Below are 14,960 nucleotides of genomic sequence, written 5' to 3'. Positions count from 1 at the left end.
AGATGGGGGGGGGGGGGTACCTGCAAGGTTCTCCGATGCTTAAGTTAGTAGCTATCAGAGAATGAGGGTTGAGAGTGAAGAATGGAATACCTGACCCTCTAGTGAAAGAGGGTATTTATAGCCCCCAGCGCTGGGCCAAGGTTCCCTAATTGGGCCAAATCCAACTGGAGGCCCACGTGCTAGGGAACTGCCAGAACGTCCCATGCTAGGGCTGAGTCAGCAGGAGACTCACGTTCTGGATGAGCATAGCGTAGGGTTCGGAGATGGTTGACCGAATTCTCCGCTGCGTGACGCGTGGTCTTCGCGCGTGGATAACTCTTGACGGTTATCCAGTAAATGGGCCCAAATGACTTGGGCCTGCTCGGCTAGTGAGCAGAGCTGGGCCTGCTCGGCCCAGTCCAGAACAATAATAATAATAATAATGCAAAAAATGACCTGTGAGATGAAGAAATACAAAAAAAGAAAATTTTGATATTTTGAAACAAAAATTTTGTCTTTCAAATCAAGACAAATTATTGATTAAAATAAAATAAGAATAATGATTTGTGGGATAAAAAATTACTCAATGCTATATAAAATATATTTATAATAAGTGCAACATTTGAAATGATTTACTTAATTGTAAAATGAATAATAACATATAAATTTAATTGTATTAAATAATTATTAAAAAAATAAATTGTGAGATGGAAAAAAATAATATTTAAAAGGATTTTGTCTCTCAAACTAAGACAATGGTTAATTAAAATAAAATAGATATTGTGTTGATAGTGACATGTGAGATAAATAAAATTTTATTATATTGAAATTAAAAAATATATTATTAGTGTTTTTAGTGGTAATAAATAAATAGATAAAAAAATTAAAATGATAAATGATAAAGTGTGGGAAAAAGAAATGTGAGATAAATTTGAAATTTTAATCGAGAAAGAATGAGTGTATGTAATACTTAATTGTGATTTAATTGGTGAAGCTTGAAAAATAAATGACACATGTCACGTTGTAATAAGAGATGAGAATAAAAAAGTAAACAATACTTAATCACTTAAATGTCATTTTCTTAGTAAAAATAATTTGTTCCGAAAGAGCAATTTAGAAAGTTCATGCAATTGAATTGTTATAGATAGTTAGTAGATTTCACTACTAATAGATGATTGAATGATCAGAGTATTAATACTATTTTAAATTAAGGATACGATAAATAAAAAATTACTAGAAATATCATTTTTAATTAAGGATACGATAAACATAGATAACGTCTACGTTATAATTAAGGGCACCCTATAATTAACTTTTCACGTTATTATATGGTTTTTTTATAAGATAAATCTTACCATGTACTTTTTTTTAATCAAGAACAATATATTAGAAACAAACAAACGATACAATAGAGGGGAATTAGATCAAAATTTTCTTAGTGATTAACAAATCTATAGTTAAAAAGATCTATTTCATTATGAATAACTAAAGGAATAGGGTCCAGGCGACTTATCTCAAGACAGGGGTAAAGAAGAGTTGAGAGTCAACGACGCTAACAAATCTGTACATTGGTTTCTTTTCTGAAGATATGAGAAATATGAAATATTAATTGTCTAATCTTAACTAAACAGTAAGCCAAATGGTCCTAATGTTCCCAGAAACCACCTTAGGATCTTAAATATCCAACAATCGCCCAAAGAACAAAGTCCAGCTTTTCAGCAAAGCCAAAAACAAAGTCGCCCAAAAAATTCCTAAACAGACCACCACATGAGGCCTTATCAGTGGAGTAAGAGTCATATGTGTTGGATTTCAACCAATCACCAACATTGGGTTTCCAAATAACTTTGATGATTCTATGAGCCTTAGGCGTATGCATCTTGATATTGAAGGTCATGAACTCATGAATTGAGGAATTAGCCATTTTGGTAGTAATATTACCCATGAATGCTACCTCAGTAGGGATTTGGTTAAGAGTTTTATTCCAATGCATAAAACTATTGTGGAATCTGATATGATTATGAGACAGCCAAATGTTATTGTTAATGTGAATAATGAAAGCTTAGATAATGACTTTGCACTGAGGATTCCAATTCCTGTCACAAATTTCCAGAATGCTTAAGATGTTAGACACAAGAGGGAGTTTTATCATATTGAAAAATCGGTGTCATATGTCCAAAGCAAAAGGGCAAAGAAATATTAGATGCTTCAGGGATTCCTGATGGGAATTACAAAGGTTGCACATCGAAGGAATAATAACCTCTCAAAATGAAATTTTCGTTTGTTGGCAAACGATTTTGAAAAATCCTTCAGACAGTAAAAGCCTAGGATGGAGGAATATCAATATTCCAAATATCCATAACTTATTGTCTACAATATTATCCATAGGTATAATAGCATGGTTTGCAATTCCAAAATCCATGATGCAATAAATCTGAAACCAGAGCGTGGATGTTGATATCATCTTGATCTTGAATGAGATTTACAAGGAGAGGTCCACACCAAGAATTGAGCCAGAAGTTGGTATTGAAACCATTGCCCAAAACAACTATTGTGTTAGAAGTAACACAATGTATCTCACTTTTAATGTGGCTCAAAATAAAAGAAGCAATATGGTATTTGATAGGAGTACCTTCTATAAGCACTATGGCTTTTAACAAAAGAGCCCAATTTAGAAGGAGTTCAAAAAATACAAACATAATTTCATGTTGAAAGCTTCATTGAGTTTTGAAGTGGACCTCAGACCTAAACCACCCTGATCTAGAGGTCTGCACACCTTAGCCCAATCCATAGTGACTAACTTAGTATTATTGAACCAACTTAAATGGAATTTTTAATGCTTCTCTCCAATTATTTAATCAGAGAACAATGAGATGATAGAAGTTATATATATATATATATATATATATATATATATATATATATATATATATATATATATATATATATATATATATATATATATATATATATATATATATATATATATATATATATATATATATATATATATATATACCTTTTCACCTCTATGGAAGACCATGACATTATCAGCAAACAAACAGTGAGAAGGCACTTGAGGACATCTGGGGCCAGGAATTAGCTTGATTTTATTTTGATTGACACAATTAGTTAGGCTTCTGCTCCGGGCTTATTCAACATTGCAAAATAAGAGAGAAGATAGGGGATCACCCTGTCTCACCCCTCTACTACATCCAAAGTGTGGAGTCAAGCTTCCCTATGTTATATATGTTTTGATAAAGACAAAGTTTTTTATATCAAGAAGACAAGGATGAAACTCAAGATAAATCATTATGTTCAAGGCTTTGAAATAAATAGAATTAAGTATCAAGAAGGTATAATGACAATACTTAACTACACTAAAGCTTTAGATGCTCAAAATATTTTATATATTTTCATATATAAAGTTCTCAAATTATCATGCATAAAAATCTTTGATTCAAATGCATAAATTTTTTTTTTAAAAAGCTGTCAGCACTTTTTAAGTCAAGTCTGGTTAACGGACTTAACAAAACCTGATGTTGTTTGAAATTTGAATGATTATTTGAAATTAAAAAAACGTTATGCATTTGTTAAGTTAGGTATCCGTTAAAACCAATTAAACAAGTCCTGTACGAATTTGAAAAAAACATCAACTTTTTTAACACTTTTTCATGCATCTCTTCGTAAATCCTTTTTATTCTAACCTGACATTTGTTCATGATATTTTTCCATGAATTTACCATGATTCATAAAGGTGTTATGCTCATATAAATACATGAAATTTCAAATTACAACTCACCTTTTCCAATCAAACATTTAAACTTTCAAAATTCGCATTTCAAGTATTTCAACTTTTATTCAAGAATTTTTCTGCATACACTCACATCATCTAAATCAGAAAATTCTTGAGCATTCTAACACTTTAGTGTTTGTGAATTATTGTCATTGGAAGAGAATATCAATTACATTGATATATCACTTAAGATTATAATAGTGTTAATTACTCCACATCTTTATTCATCATTTATTGTAAGAAATTCCTAAGTATCAAGGATTGTTTGATATTAGGCGTGTTTCCTTGTTTTCCAGGATTATTGGAAACAAAAGAGTAGAAAAGAAAGGATTGTTTTCTTGTTTTACTTGTATCCTTGCTATCCAGGATTGTTGAAAGCAAGAGAGTTGAGTTTGAGAGAATTGTTCTCATTTCAACTGTGATGATCACAAGAGGAGTGTTCTTGGTGATTGTGTTGGTCTTGTACAAGTCCTAACAATAGTAAAATCTCTTTCGTGTTGAAAGGAGACTGGAGTATTCTCAGATTATAAGGGGAACCAGGATACATCCTTGTGTTCTTTTTTCTTTTCTACACTTTATCTTTTTCGTAAACATCGTCAAAATAGAAAAATAAAGTAACATGCCACTTAAACCGAAAATTGATCATTGCACCTATTTCATCTCCTCTTAGGCGCACTCCGAACTTACACAGAGAATCCATGAAGCTCTTCATTGAAATAAACAAAGATCTTTGAAGAATTGAGGATGGTCCAAATTCAGTTAGTGAAAATATCATTGAAATTAAATTGCTTAAGAATTTGCATAAAAAACAACCAATTAATAGAATTAAGAGCCTTTTTTATGTCCACTTTCATAACCAAATTACCACCATAGAATTTCTTGTGCATCAAGTTAACAACTTCAGAAGTAAGACCAATGCAGTCTTTAATACATCTCCCCTGAACAAACCTTTTTTGCTCCTTGGAAATTATTGTTGACATTATGGGAGATAGCCTATCTGCAATAACTTTAGAAAGATCTCTAATCAAAGACAAATTAGGGATCGTGATGATCACGTGTTTAGGAAAATTCCAAGATCCACGGTGCAATAAATATGAAACCAGAGAGTGTGGGTGTTGATATCATATTGATCTTGAATGAGATTCACAAGGGGAGGTCCACACCAAGATTCAAGCCATAAGTTGGTGTTGAAACCATTGCCAAAAACAACTCTTGTGTTAGAAGTAACACAATTCATCTCACTTTTAATGTTGCTCAAAATAGAAGAAGCAATATGGTGTTTAATAGGAGTACCTTCTCTAAGCACTATGGCTTTTAAAAAAAAGTCCAGTTTTCAAAGGAGTAGCTTCATTATGTTTTAAAATGGACCTAAAACCTAAACCACCTTGCTCTAGAGGTTTGCACATCTTAAACCAAGCCATAGTGACTAGCTTAGTCTTATTGATATCACCAGCCCAAATGAAATTTTTAATACTTTTCTCCAATTAGTGAAGCTATGAACAAGCATTGAAGGAATGAATGATTTAACCATTTGAATTCTACCTGCAAAACTTAGAAAAAAACTTCCAATAGTTTAACTTAGGTTTAACGTTATCAAGGATAGGTCTAAGATGCCTAGCTTCTGATTTACCCTTAAAAGTTGGAACACCAAAGTAAGAGAAGAGAAGGCACACAATCTTAAACCCCAACTTATTAACAATGCGGTGCAGCCTAGCTTCAGTAACAAAACCATAAAAATGTAAGATTTTAGGGATTCACCACTTGACCTGAAGATATAACATATATAAAGAACTAGGAGATGAGAGATGTTATAGAGCCTTTATCACCTCTATGGAACACCATGACATTATCAGCAAACAAACAATGAGATGGCACTTGAAGACCTCTGGGGCCAGGAATAAATTTTATTTTATTTTTATTGACACAATTAGTTAGGCTTCTACTCTGGACTTATTCAGCATTGCAAAATAAGAGATGAGAGAGGGGATCACCATGTCTCACCCCTCTACCACATCCAAAGAATCCACGAAGCTTACCATTGAAAGAAACAGAGGTCTTTAAAAATTTAGAATGGTTGAAATTCAGTTAGTGAAATTATCATTGAAATCAAATTGCTTGAGAATCTGCATAAAAAATAACCAATTAAAAGAATCAAAATCCGTTTTGATATCCACTTTCATAACCAAATTACCACCATAAGATTTCTTCTACATCAAGTTAACAACTTCAGAAGTAAGACCGATACAATCTTTAATTCATCTCCCTTGAACAAACCCTTTTCTCCTTGGAAATTATTGTTGACATTAATGTTGAAGAATAATGTAAAATCTTCTAAGGCTTCGTCCATCTCAGATTCATTCATTAAAAACACTTTAAGAAAAGAATCAAAATCACTGAATTTAGAGAGAAAGAGAAAAAGATAATCGGCTACATGAGATTTTTACTGAGAGACAAAATTTGCACCAACATGTTAGGGGTGCCAAATGTAAATCTTGTTTAATTGGGTGATATGAAGTAAAATTTCCGAGTTAAGTCTCATGTGACATAACAACATGCATTTGGGCTTTGTCTAGCTTTTTCGGGTCTACTGTTTTGTTTATCCGGAGCATATCGTAAATCGTAATAGAGTGTTTTCAATTAAAAAAAAAAACATTTTAGATAATAAAAAAATTAAAAAACTGAAACATGGTAAGTGAAGCGTTGGCGAAGTGAATTGTGATTTACTGCACTGCCGAGTTCGAAGTCGAGCCTTGCAGAGTTGCAGTGACAACAACAATAGCTCGCTCGCCCACTCTACCATCATGGCACTGGAAACCCATTCACCGTCTCTTCAGATATTAGGTATCAACTAAATTTTTCTCCCTTCCTCATTCGAATTCGATTCCTAAATTCCTCTATAGTTTCGTTATTTTCGTTTGATTTCAGTTCGGCGGCCGGAAGAATGCTCGCTATGGACTGGACCCCCATTCCCAAACGGTCAACCTAATGTCAAGCTTGATAAAGTTAATTGCTTGAATGCGAAATTCAGTGATGATGGATCTTTGTTTATGGTGGTGAAATCTAATTCTGTTGTTAGTATTTATGATTGTAAGAGTGCTAATGAGATTAGGTCTTTTCAAGTTCCTAATCTTGTTGCTGCTAGTTTGTCCCCTCGGGGAACTTATTTGCAAACGTTTCAAAAACCTGCGCCGCAAGAAAAGAATGTGACGTTGTGGAAAATCGAGACTGGGGATTCTATTTATCAACTGACTCAGAAGAGTATGACAAGAGTCAATTGGTATGTTCTGTTGAATTATTGTAGTATTGAACTTGACAACATTCTTAATATGAATTTATGTATGTGTCTGTGTTGGACATCGACACTTGTGATTATGTTTTATTCATTTTTTCAAATTTTTAAAGGTGTCAACGTGTCAATGTCGGTGTTTGTGTCTGTGCTTCATAGTTTATGAAAGCCCGAGAGAGTATTCGGTTTGAGAAAACATTTTGTTTTTATTTTATGTTTTGAGTTTTGACTTTGCTGTCTGTTTTTCAAAAACTTGTAGAGGAAATCATGAAAACTTGCAGTTAGAAGTAATTGTAGGAAATGAAAACAGAAAATGTTTTCTGAAACCGAATAGATGCAAACATTTTCATCATGACTAATGTTTTAATTGTCGCTGTGTGTGTTGTTCAGGCCTGCAATTCAGTTTAGCTCTGATGAAGCTACTGCGTGCCGCTTGGCAACTAATGAGTTGCAGTTTTTTGATACTGGGGATTTTTCTAAAGGATTTGTTTATCGGTTAAGAGTTCCAGGAGTTGCTTCTGCCGAGCTTTCTAGTTCACCTGCTTCTCATGTAGCTGCATTTGTTCCGGAATCCAAGGTTCGTGTCCTTCAACATAGTGCTTAATCAAGCAGGCTTAGCTTACTTTATGTGACCAAATGAATGAGGAGTAGGTATTTAGGTTTATAATATGTAAAGTTCTATGAACCTTTGTAGGGGGTTCCTGCCAGTGTACAAATATATGCTTGTGGAAATGCTTCCCAAAGTCAGCCCGTGGCTCGAAGGAGTTTTTTCCGATGTTCTACTACCCAGCTCAAATGGAATCATGGTTCAACTGGACTTTTAGCCGTGGCACAGTCAGATGTTGATAAAACCAATCAGAGTTACTATGGAGAATCGAAGTTATACTACATAACAACAGATGGGAAATATGAAGGATTAGTGCCTCTTCGTAAGTTCTTGATGCTATTTAAAGAGCTGATGATTTGCTCTAGAAAATCCACAAGGAGGCTAACAAATTTTGTGTTTTTAAATATTTGGCAGGGAAAGAGGGGCCTGTTCATGAAGCTCAGTGGTCACATTCAGGCTTAGAGTTTGCTGTTGTGTATGGGTGTATCCTTTTCAATATGATATTCCCCTCATATAGTTTTTTATCAATAGTAAATTTTACATTTTTAAGAAGTCAGGTGTTAGTTATTCTGTTTCTGCACTCCTTAAATCCATTTTTTTACCTGTTGGATTTTTTTTTTTCCTTAACATGTTATAGTTATGCCTGCTAAAGCAACTCTGTTTGACAAGAACTGCAATCCTATACTGGAGCTTGGAACTGGTCCTTACAACACTATTCGATGGAACCCAAAAGGGAAATGTATCCTCAACTGATGATTTGGCTTTCATTGTATTTATTAAAGAGAATTTAAATGCTTAGCTCATGAGCCTTCTTTCTTTCTCTTTTAAATCTAAGGAGGGCCTTGAGGGTTTTCGGCAGGGATTGGAACTTTGTGAAAAGGTTAATTATTTTTTTGATATATAAAGTATCTACACCTAGGTAAAAGTAAAAACATCATTGTATTTTGTGCCCTTGACTTTATGCAGTTCTATGTTTGGCTGGCTTCGGTAACTTGCCTGGTGATATGGTATGCTCTCCTGACTGATTAATTCATTACGTTTTCTTTGATATTTCCTTTATGATGTAAAGGAGTTTATGCTTGATTGGCTAAACTAGGACTACTAGTTCTAATTAACCTTCATAGAAAATAAAATTCTGATTTACAATCTTTTTAGATGCTTAATAGTATTACCTAAATATGTCATATATTTTATGCTTTTGCTTGCTTTTGGCTCTTGGTAGTTGATACTGGGTGCATCTCTTTTCTCTTTCCCAATCTATTTTTCGAGGATTAATTGCATGTGTCATTTGACATATTTTGCTTCTTTTTTAAAAAAAAAATGTTTGGACGACTAATGTTAGTGAAGATGATAATAATATGTTAAGACTACTGAGCGAATACAGTGATGACCACATCTCAAGAATCATAGATACGCGATATCAAGGATACATGATATCAGCGATATATACATAGGGTATCAGTCACAAATATTCAGCATCAAGTCAGCGCATAGGTATAAAATATGAGTAACATGTTTACTAAATTGACCCATTATGAGAATATTACATAATAGTGACATGAGTGACAAGAACAATTTTTATGGTAACTACAGTGAGAAGTCCTTTGACTTAATATTATCAAACATCATTTTCAACATCAAGACAAAGTTTGGAAGAATAAAATAACAATTGAAGTTTTATTTTACTGGCAAATTTCTACTACATTTTTACATGACACTTGCTCAAATGCATGCACGATTTCCAACACATGCTTCTTATGAGGAATTCATATATTTTTCATTCTATTGTTCTAGGTATTTTGGGATTATGTAGAAAAGAAACAGCTTGCGTCAACCAAGGCTGAATGGTCTGTGACTAGTGAATGGTCTCCGGATGGCTGCTATTTCATGACAGCGACAACAGCTCCAAGGCTTCAAGTTGACAATGGGTATGTTTGTCCATTAGTGGGGTCTTGATCTACTCATTGCCTGAAAATATTCAATTGCTTACCACGGGCACTCGATTATGTTGTTAGTATGAGATTTCATCCAGAAGGCTGCTTTTATTTTGTTCCATTGATCAATTGATTTTATTAATAAAAGGGATTAATTTGATGACATTTATGAGGTGATTGATGAATCAGAAAAACACGCAATGGGAGAATATTTTGCTGATTGTCATATGTTGGTTTCCTCCTTGCTGACAATCATACTTTTTCATTCACTAAGAAAGCAATTTTCATTTTTATTCTTTTCTTTTTCTATTGAAGGATCAAGATTTTTCATTATAATGGATCATTGTACTTCAAGAAGATGTTTGACAAATTGTACCAGGTCAGTAGTATCTTGAATTCTCCCTGATTATGGTTTTTGTACATCCTTTTCACAGATTTCATTGAATTGTGTCCAAACTATTTCCAGGCTGATTGGAAACCAGAGTCACCGAGTAAGTTTGGTGATATCACTGAACTAATCAAGTCCCTGGACTCGATCAAACTTGAAGATAAAAAACCATCAGGTTATTTGCCATGCTTATTCTAATATTTCATTTTGTGTAGAGTTTTATTGTCTGTTCTTTGAGGCTTGAAGACCATGAAATTTTTGCAGGTCAAGGACCAAAACCAGCTCAAGCATCTGCAAAAGTCTCTTCTGCCAATCCTACTGCACAAAAACCTGCCGCATATCGTCCACCACATGCTAAGACTGCAGCTGTTATTAAGGCAGAGGTACACATTCATCGAATCAATGAACTGTAATTTTTTCTATTTTAAATTAGGCACAGTAAGTCCGTGGTCCTCTTAACATTTTTTCAAATTGGTCCTTTAATTTCGTTCCTTCAGATTTGGTCCTTTATGTTGAATTTTTTTTTGCACCGTTAGCCATTAAGTTATGCTAATTTACATTTTTAGTCCTTAAAGTTTGATGGTTTTCTCGGATTATTACTATCAATTGTTAAGATCTAATCCCAACAGCACAGTCAAATTAACTATCTGAGCTACTTTGCAAGCTGAGGAGGTTAATTACATTGATTATGTCAATAGACCTTTATTATCAAGGTTTTAGAGGTTGCACATATGTTTTGAATTTTGATGGTTGTAGAAAGCTTTAGTGGGTAGAGACCCTACCCTAATGACTAGATTTTTCTAAAATTGCACTGGTCGTTGTTGAAGGTGAGACAGAAAACTTACGGTGCAAACAAAATGTAACATAAAGGTTCAGTTCGAGAAAGAAAAACTTAAATGACCGATTAAGAGGAAAATGGAACTTAAAAGACTTCAGACAAAATTGTCTTTAAATTATCAATATAAATATAAGCTATACATTTGCATTGCATACCTTGTATATAGTTATGAAGTACTTCTTCTCTTAATAGTGTTAAATATGATCTGCCATATACATGCTTAAGCACCTTCTCTTGAATTCTTGAATGAATTTGCATTTTAATTAGTGTTCTAATCTAGAATTCTTGAATGAATTTGCATTTAAATTAATGTTCTAATGAATACCAAAATGATTTGTATTTGCAGCTGTTAGGAGAGAGCTCGGCAGAGTAAGTACCTATTCCTCCCTTTCTTAGTTTGAAATTACTTATGATTTATATTCTGTTTTTAACTGCTAATGGTTGATTATTTCAGAACACTGAGCAAGAATGCTTTAAAAAACAAGAAAAAGAGGGAGAAACAAAAGGAGAAAAAGGCTGCTGCAGATGCCAGTTCTTGATTGCATCATAATTCACAATTCTCCCCGACTCATTCTAAGCATCTTCTCTATTACTGCTATAAAATGCTTGAAAATTTGAGGTTCAGTTTAAATTTCATAGATTTATTCGTATCATGACACGGCGCAGCAGCAAACTTTAGGCAGTTTTGGGTCGATCAGATTTTGAAATGATTTTGAGTGTGTTTTATGCATGATATTGTTATATTCAATGTGTAAACTGTCATGCTAAGATTTTTTAGAACATTTTGACAAGTTTGACAGTGATGAGTTAGTTTCATAAATAGAGCATCTTAAACTTGAAAATGAAGAAGAGCTTCAAAAACTAACTCAGGTTTAATTACACCATTGATCAATCTGTATATGAAAGTTTCTGTCGAAAATAATCTCCACTTTCTCGTACACAATGCAATTTCGCAGTATTATTTTATGTGGAAAAAATATTGTTTAACACAAATAGTTTTAAAATTGAAAGTTTTGAAACTTTTAAAATAGCATTAGATTTTTGTCAAAAAAAAAAAAAAATAGCATTAGATTAAGATTATTATAATTACGATATTTCCTTATTAAAATAATAATTAAAATCAAATAATCAAAGTGCATGAGTTAAATAATATTAATATGGTGAGAGGCTACCTAAATAAATATTGTTAATTGTTAAGTTATTTTAAGAAAATTCTAGAACATTATTACATATATACTAGATAAAATTAATTGAGTTAAGTTATCTCCCATTGAAATGATCATTTAAATAAACATTCAAAACTCGAGTAAAATTGGTTTTACCTTAAAAATTTAAAAAAAAGATAGTTATCTCTATTAATAGTTGCAATTTGAAAAATATATATATCTGACTAGTTTATATATTTGAATGTGAATTAAATTAGATCATATAGAATAATAAAAATACAATACTATGAAAATAAATATATTTGCATTTCATACTGCTAAGACATAGATAATTTAAAAAAATTAAAAAATATTACATCATAGACAATTAAATAGTGAAAACACAAAATTAAAATGATATTATAATTTAAATATTGTTAAAATATACTGATTAAAGAGACTATTTTAAGTTCTCTAAAAAAACGACACTCTAGCTCTGCTAGGGTTTTGAGGAAACCTATGCTACGTCCACCGTGGGGTTTTAACTCGACGACAATCGCAGTGACTACCGAAGCAGGCAATGATAGAGACATGAATGCGAAAAGGCCAAAGGAAGGGAATGGAGCTTTTGATCCAGGGTCATCCATGCCTTTGGTGTATGATGAAATTGGATACGAACATACTATGAATGCAGGGAAGGTAGTTCTGAATGGTAGTGAAGGCAAGACTATGTGCGGGGGTACTCCAAATATAATAGTCGAGCAAGGGACTCAAGGAGGCATTGGAGGAAAGTCGTACAAGGAAATGGTGATGGGATCAGATTCTGGAGATGGAAGTGAAAAGAGGAAGGATGATGAAATAGTTGAAGGTGAGGAGGATGAAGGAGAGATTGGAGTCACCGTCAAAGAATGCCAGATAGGACGTTATGACTGCTCGACCTTCATTTTGGCCAAGTCTGAAGAGAAACGGATCCAACATCCGTGGAGACGCGGGGTTATTGTGAAATTATTGGGAAGGAAGATAGGCTACAAAGCCTTGGAGGCGCGGTTGAATCAGATGAGGGTTAGACGAGGGGTGATAAGTATTGTGGACGTGGGAAATGATTATTATCTTGTAGCATTTTCAAAAGAAGATGATAAAAATGTTGTTTTATTTGAAGGCCCATTGTTTATTTACGATCATTACTTAATGGTTAAGGACTGGTGTCCTAATTTTCACAGCGAAAAATGATACCATTGGAAGTGTTGCAGCCTGGTTAAGAATTGCAGGTCTGCCGATAGAATACTATGATCCTAAGATTCTCATAATAGTTGGGAACAGAATTGGGAGAACGGTTAAAGTGGATAAAACTACATCACAGGCAGAGAGGGGCAAGTATGCGAGGATTTGTGTGGAGGTAGATTTGTCGAAGCCTCTTTTAGCCATGTTCATGATTCAGGATAATAAGTATGGAGTGAAGTATATTGGAATAACATCAATAAGAGATAGCGGAAAGTTTTAGAAAAAGAGGGTTAATATACAGGATGAGTTCTCAACTGAGTTAAACAAGCAAGCGGTTCATCAAGAGATTTCTCATACAGACAATACTATGGAAATCGTGTTGGGACCAGTTCTAACAAGATTGGATGGTCAGGAACACAAAGGTAAAGAAGATGAAGTTGTGAGGCGTGAAAGCTCGAGCAGGCCGCCGGATATAGACAACATTATCAATCTGGAAGTAGGTAGCTTTTGGAACGAGGCGGCAGAAAGAGGAAGCCCATAACTAGAAGTAGCTAGCATGCTCAAACAAGGCGTGTGTGAGGTGATAGAAGAGGAAATGGTCATTGAGACACCGATTTGATACCGGGACAGTTATGTCGCGTTCTACTTATCATAATTTTTATTGATTAATAAAAATAAGATTTGCAGTGGAATTGCTGAGGAGCATCCAACAAAGCTTTCTTTCGTTATTGTAAGCAGTATGTTGATTTGAATAGACCATCGATGGTAGTTGTTATGGAAACTAGATGTAATCCGAAGAAACATGTCAATGCCTTCTAGAAAATGGGATTTGATGAGCAGAAAGTGGAGGATAACAACAGATATGCTTGAGGTATTATTGTAGCATGGGACAACAATGCTATGGCAGTCAATCTAATCAGCCGCAACTGTTAGTATATTCATACTAAAGTTACATATTCAAAAGAAAATGATTGGTTCTTCTCAGCGGTTTATGCGAGTCCAAATGAGGAAGGTAGAAAAATGTTATGGGATGAGTTGAAAGAAATCGCAAATAATAATGTTCAACCATGGCTAGTTGCTGGAGATTTTAATGATATAGGAGGAATATGTGATTAAAAAAAAGGAGGGGTACCAGCTTCGATCAGAAAAATTAATTAGTTCAGGGATAGAGTTAATGCTTGCAAGCTCATGGACCGAAATATATGTGGCGGGAGCCTGTCTATCATGGTGGTCCACGTATATACGAGAAGTTGGATAGAGCATTGTGTAATGATATTTGGAGGTTGGAGTTTCCGGATGCAAGCGTGAAAGTATTGGCTCGTGTAGAGTATTCGGATCACCACCCTATCCTTATAATGCCTTTTACTGATCAGTATCAAAAGGTCCAAAAGAATTTCAGGTTTGAGAATGCTTGGCACTTTGTGGATATATATCAAGATATGCTAGCCAATGTGTGGAGGGAAGAAACTGATTTTGCAGTTTATTTGAAGGAGACCAGAGAAAACCTGCAGGATTGGAAGGAACACTCGTTTGACAATATCAAGTATCAAAAGAAGGAGATTCTTGCTAGATTGAAGGGCATACAATGTAGGTTGCAACTAAAGGATAATGTGATAGCCTATAGGAAATTGGAGAACAAATTACAAAAGGATCTAAGTGATATTCTTGCGAAGGAAGAGTTGATGTGGTTTCAACGCTCTAGAACGAAATGGTTAGCGGACGGGGACAGAAATACTAAATATTACCATATGAAAACGATCACTAGGAGG

The 14,960-nt window shown here is 33.9% G+C and overlaps 1 protein-coding gene across 1 annotated transcript; it reads left to right on the top strand.

Moving 5' to 3' along the window:
• The first annotated feature begins 6,442 nt into the window (after positions 1-6,442).
• Positions 6,443-11,704, top strand: LOC131623598 (eukaryotic translation initiation factor 2A). The gene is made up of 13 exons (XM_058894600.1): positions 6,443-6,613; positions 6,698-7,049; positions 7,449-7,635; positions 7,753-7,987; positions 8,080-8,148; positions 8,303-8,404; positions 8,632-8,672; positions 9,460-9,593; positions 9,915-9,978; positions 10,066-10,162; positions 10,252-10,370; positions 11,172-11,194; positions 11,280-11,704. The coding sequence occupies exons 1-13, from the start codon at positions 6,574-6,576 to the stop codon at positions 11,362-11,364; spliced, it is 1,548 nt and encodes a 515-aa protein (XP_058750583.1). The 5' UTR covers positions 6,443-6,573; the 3' UTR covers positions 11,365-11,704.
• Positions 11,705-14,960: the final 3,256 nt, after the last annotated feature.

The sequence above is a fragment of the Vicia villosa genome, unplaced genomic scaffold, assembly GCF_029867415.1.
Source record: "Vicia villosa cultivar HV-30 ecotype Madison, WI unplaced genomic scaffold, Vvil1.0 ctg.000074F_1_1, whole genome shotgun sequence".
NCBI classification, from domain to species: Eukaryota; Viridiplantae; Streptophyta; class Magnoliopsida; order Fabales; family Fabaceae; genus Vicia; species Vicia villosa.
Note: the sequence above shows the minus strand (reverse complement) of the source record. Positions and strands in the feature narration are given on the sequence as shown.